The sequence below is a fragment of the Empidonax traillii genome, unplaced genomic scaffold (genome assembly GCF_003031625.1).
Source record: "Empidonax traillii isolate 1590-97213 ecotype Southwest subspecies unplaced genomic scaffold, ASM303162v1 scaffold7189:size9278, whole genome shotgun sequence".
Taxonomy (NCBI): domain Eukaryota; kingdom Metazoa; phylum Chordata; class Aves; order Passeriformes; family Tyrannidae; genus Empidonax; species Empidonax traillii.
The window spans coordinates 4,025-9,278 of NW_020962382.1; the positions used below are offsets into that span (position 1 = coordinate 4,025).

Here is a 5,254-nt window from a genome sequence, read left to right on the forward strand (position 1 = left end):
GAACTATTGCTGCTGAGGATTAATTTGCGCTGAAAAATGTTCTCAATAACGAGGAGGGAACATCTCGTAATCCCTTTGGGGGAAATAAAAAAACATTATTTACTCAGCTCTGGTTGTTGGCTTGGAGATGAGTTCAGGGAAGCAGTTCTGCTTTTGGACAGTACGTGGGATCAGCCATGTCAGGTCTTCTCTGTGCCTTAAATCTTATATTCCCAAAGCAGTTACAGTTGACTATTCCCTAGAAAATCAGAGCAAGCGTAAACCAGAGGCAAAGGGATTTCCCCTTTGCACTCAAATTCTCATAGTGGCTGTGCTGACTTGCCTTGTCTCTGATCTGGTAGAAAGGGAATAAAACCTGGGCTTCAGCGGAAGCCCTGCCTGGATTTGGCTGAGGAATTTGTGTGGGAGCAGAGGAGCTCCTACCTGCGTGCTCCTTTTTCCCCCCAGAGCTGCCCTACAGGGTTTTGGGGTCATTGTGATGTCAGGGCCCTGCAGCCCTTCCAGAACACCCTGGAGCTGGTGCTGCAGCCCAAATGTTGTCATGGGGAAGAGCAAACACCGAGCACGGGCCTGGTGAAACACCTCCATGATGGCCTGAAGAAAAGGGGCCCAGGTAGGGCAAGGCAAGGTGGAAATTTTGGGTCCCTGGAGTAAAATCTTGGGTCAGCTAAAACTTGGCTTTAGGGCTATGCTGATGGTCCAGGCAGGGTATTACCCAGGGCAGGAGAACGAGCAGCAGCTGCCTGGTTAGGGGGTGGGCTGCCCTTCTAGGGACCAAATCCCAAATCTCACAGGGTCTGGTTTCCAGCTTGTGGTCTCAAGTGGGACATGCCACTTGATTATGCCTTATCCTCATCATTAGGGCTCTTAGAAAGTCCTTCTGGGAAAGGGCTGGAAGAAGAAAACTGGTTTGCAACCAGGGGCAAGTGGTGCTTCACCAGCTCTTGCAGGGCTGGAGGGAAATGGGATGACTGGGAGGAGCGTGGCTGGAGTTCATGGGATGTGCCTGTTCCCATTCCCTCACAGCCATCTGGTGGGAGCCTCATGGCTTTATTAGGAATACACAAGAGCAAGATTTCCTGTGAAATCAATTTCCTGCTCTTCTGCAGGAAATCTCCGTGGGTTTTCCCACAGGGTGACTTGAGACATGCCCTGGGGCCTCCTCGTTGTTGGACTCATTTTGCAGACAGGAGATGAGCGCCAGATCCACGTGGCCCTTCCTACCCCCCCCCCCCTCCTCCTCCTCCTCCTCCCAGCTGCAGATTCTTTGTTTCAGGCACCTGGAGCAGACCTCTGGAATGAAATGATGGCTGTTTTGGGGCTGATATGTTTATGGGTTGCAAGGAAAGCTGCGATTAGGGCAGCGTCCATGTGTTCAAAACCAGCCCAGGCAGAGCTTGCACGCTCTGAGGGACCTGAGCCATGCAGGGTAGTGGATTAATAAAGTCACCTGCAGGACATCAGGAGCCACTTCAGCATCCAAGGATTTAATGAAATGAAGTGATGGAGCAAACCTGCTCATTCAGGGATAACTGCTTTTGCCTTGCAGAACTCCTGAGCCCCACAACATCGAGCCAGGGGAAGATTCCAACATGGAGAGACATCAGCTGGACTCAGCTGATCCCAAAGGTGAGTGGGGAGAAGTTTGGTCACTGTGGTGTGCATAAAATTATTATTGGAGTGAGAGGGGCGTTTATCCAACCATAAGGATGGAAGAAGGAACTCAGGGTGCACAATGGGCTGTCCAGAAGGGTTTTGAACTTAAACTTTGAAGTCAAGAATACCGGGAGTCCTGTGGCAAACTTGCCACGAGGAAAAGGTCAAAAAAGGGGTTGTTGGGAGGGGGTATAACAACATTTGCTTTTGTGTGCTTGATACTTGGGTTTATATTTCTGCCGTGGCAGCAAGGAATGTTGAAACTTGAGATGCTGAACCCTTTTGTTCCCAAGCAGCCTCCTCCTCTCCTGCCTCCAGAGTGTGGACAACACAGCGGGATGGGGAGGTCAAGCTGAGGATGGAAGACCAGGGAGTAGGCAGTGAACCACCAAAGACTGTTCATCAGCTCTTCCAAGAAGCTGTCAATAAATATGGGGACTATTACGCCCTTGCATCCAAAAAAGGTGGCCAGTGGGTCAGACTGACATACAAGATGTACTATGATGAGTGCTGTAAAGCAGCAAAAAGCTTTCTCAAGGTGAGTGTTTTGTTGAGCTCCTGTTCATATTCCTTGGATGAATTTGTTGCAAGTTGCTTCCACATTCAACTTCAAAAAAAGGTATTTAAGGAAACATTTAAAGTGAGGGTGTTTGAGTTTTTGAAGCAAACCTGGACACTGCACCTCCAGAGCCTTGGGAATGTTAATCTTTCAAATTTAAAATTTGAAGGGATGCTTGTGAACCAGCCTCGAATGCCCCACCTGGCCCAACCTTTTGGGGTTGAGACACTCAGAGAGGGAAACCAACACTCCATGTTCTTACTGTTGTGATGAAGTCTGCTTTGTTCAAGTTGTGGTCACCCTGGTCTCACTCCTGCGGTGGGATCTTCCAGTCTGGCACAAAACCAGAGGGAGATTTAAAGGCTGGGACTTCTCCAGCTGAAATTTCATCCCAAAGTGTCTCTGACTGTCACTGGAGCTTGTTGCTCTTGCCACTGTTGATATCTGATATATCCAACCCGTATTAAATGTCTCAGGAGGTGTTGTTGTCTAACTTCACCTCTTCCCAGAGGGGACTGAGAGCTCCCTGGATTGCAGGTTTGTTTTGGTGTCAGTGAGCCAGGCGTTCCAAGAGCCCAGCAAATCCCTTTTTCCTGCCCACTGATAGCAGGACAGTGCCTGATGTGGAACTCAACAGGTTCCATCCGGGCTCTTGGGAGGATTTTCAGTGGGAATCACCCTGTACAACAACACAAACTCTCTCCTCGACCCTGTGTTGGCAGCAGAGATCTGTAAATTAACCCCGAGCTTTCTTTGAAGGAAAAACCAAGAGTGCTGTAATTCCATCTCTTGTTTACAGCTGGGGCTGCAGCGTTTCCATGGAGTGGGCATCCTGGGATTTAATTCTGCTGAGTGGTTCATTGCTGACATTGGAGCAATCCTTGCAGGGTAAGAACGAGTCTTGTCTCTTGGCATGAATTTTGGCACTCAGTAATTGCAGTATCTGCATGAGGAGCGGGTTTTGATTAAGACCCCCCCAACTAAACCAACCACAGAAAACCCCCAAACCCAACTGTTTGTATTTTAATATAATGGAGGAAACTATAACCTCAATTCAGAGAGAGTTAATGAGACAAAAATTAATATTTGTGTTTTTAGCCAGGTGCTTCTCTCTCAAAATAAGATGACCAGTAGGTTAATCCAAAAGATTTCTTACATACACTGTGATTAAAAATAGGATGGGAAGTGCCAGAGAATCCCAGGGTTGGATTTTGATATCTTCCTTCCATTTTGGACCCTTATACCACTCTGACATTTCCCATGCCACCCATCAGAGCCTTTGCTCTTGGAATTAAACCCTCCGTTTTCCTTTGCCATTTTATGGGATATTCTTCTTAAATTTTTTTCCTCTGAAAAGGTCTGAATTTTGCCAGCAACTCTTCTCGTCCTCTAACTCTGTGTTTTGTGCTTTTCTGTTTTGTTTTTTTTCTCCCCCCCCACCTCTTCCCTTGCAGGGGATTTGCTGTTGGGATCTACACAACAAACTCTCCCGAGGCCTGTCACTACGTGGCGGAGAACTGCAGTGCTGATGTTATAGTGGTGGAAAACCAGAAACAGCTGCAGAAAATCTTAGAAGTAATTCTATTTTTTTTGATGTCTGGGGGGGTTACAGCATCCTGGTGACACGTTCTGGGAGGGCAATACCTGAGGGGGAATGCTGGCTCTGAAAGCAGAGATGAACTGGCTGAGCCTCCTCGGTGTCTGGCAATGGGTTGTCACTGGCACTGAGTCTCACACAAGGGGTGAAGAGGTGGTTTCCCTTCTTAAAGGGAAGCCAAAAGGAACAGTTGAGCAGCCTCTAGGTTGTCTGGCAACACCCCAGCTCAAATTATGAGTTTCTAGTGAGGCTTCCCTGTTGTTTCAGCAGCACAGATGGGATTCTCTTGGCTTTACATAAAATGGAAAATAGCAGGAGCATGTCAGGTGGTGGGTTACGTGGCCTGGAAGGGACAAGCAGGATTTGCTCCTTCTCATGAGTCTCCCTTCTCAACACAGATTGAGGATAAACTACCTCAGCTGAAGGCCATTGTCCAGTATGGGGAAGAGATAAAGGAGAAGAGACCAAATCTGTACTCGGTAAGTCCTGGTTGTGTTCAGGTGGTGGCTCCCAGTGCCTGTCACCTTCCATGGGACCTTCCACATCCCTGCCCCGTGGCAGGGGGTGGAATGAGGTGGTCTTTAAGGTCCCTTCCAACCCAAAGCAGTGTGGGATTGTGTGGCTGTGAGCCCACGGGCTCGTGTTGGCCGTGGTGAGGGATTGCCTGCCCCGCTGGGCAGGAGCTGTTGTGCAAACCCAGCTAATCCCTGGTGAAAGGAGGGTGTTGGGTTACCAACCTCTGCAAGGCAGCCCCGGGTCCCACAGTTACTCCAGTGAGCACCAGGGTTGCTACAGAGCTGGAAAAGCTGCTCAGGGTGGGTCTGTCTCCTTTCTGCTTCTCCTGTGGCAACCAGAAAACAGTGTGGGGTGACAGTATCTTCCAGAGGCTTGGACACAGGGAATGGCTTCCTGCCCTTGTGTAGCAAAGGGTTTAATTTTCGTGTGGAAGATCACAGAGTGATGGAGCTCTTCTCTTCTCTGCACAGTGGAGTGAGTTCATGGAGCTGGGCAAGGATGTCCCAGACACTCTGCTCAACTTGGCCATCGGGGCACAGAAGCCCAACCAGTGCTGCACCCTCATCTACACCTCGGGGACCACGGGGCAGCCCAAGGGGGTCATGCTCAGCCACGACAATGTGAGTGTCTCCTCTGTCCTGCTGCCACCCCTGGGGCTGTGAGAGATTAGCTGAATTCATTCCAGAATCATGGAATGTCCTGAGCTGGAAGGGACCCACAGGGATCCTCCAGTCCAACTCCTGGCCCTGCCCAGGACACCCCAACAATCCCCCCCTGTCCCTCAGAGCGTTGTCCAAACGCTCCTGGAGCTCTGGCAGCCTTGGGGCCGTGCCCACTGCCCTGGGGAGCCTGGGCAGTGCCCACCACCCTCTGGGGGAAGAACCTTTCCCTGAGATCCATCCCAACCCCCCTGGCACAGCTCCAGC

At 50.0% G+C, this 5,254-nt stretch overlaps 1 protein-coding gene across 1 annotated transcript; it reads left to right on the plus strand.

The window, feature by feature from the left end:
- The first annotated feature begins 544 nt into the window (after positions 1-544).
- Positions 545-4,990, plus strand: LOC114073586 (long-chain-fatty-acid--CoA ligase ACSBG2-like). The gene is made up of 7 exons (XM_027911315.1): positions 545-623; positions 1,550-1,629; positions 1,953-2,194; positions 3,015-3,103; positions 3,670-3,790; positions 4,211-4,291; positions 4,799-4,990. The coding sequence occupies exons 2-7, from the start codon at positions 1,593-1,595 to the stop codon at positions 4,988-4,990; spliced, it is 762 nt and encodes a 253-aa protein (XP_027767116.1). The 5' UTR covers positions 545-623; positions 1,550-1,592.
- The last annotated feature ends 264 nt before the right edge of the window (positions 4,991-5,254 follow it).

What these genes read in the sequence shown, in the direction of transcription:
- LOC114073586 (XM_027911315.1), top strand. Translation starts at nt 1,593, where the DNA reads ATGGAGAGACATCAGCTGGACTCAGCTGATCCCAAAG. An exon ending in AGCTGCAGAAAATCTTAGAA is followed by an intron (nt 3,791 to 4,210) that starts GTAATTCTATTT and finishes TTCTCAACACAG; the next exon opens with ATTGAGGATAAACTACCTCA. An exon ending in AGAGACCAAATCTGTACTCG is followed by an intron (nt 4,292 to 4,798) that starts GTAAGTCCTGGT and finishes TTCTCTGCACAG; the next exon opens with TGGAGTGAGTTCATGGAGCT.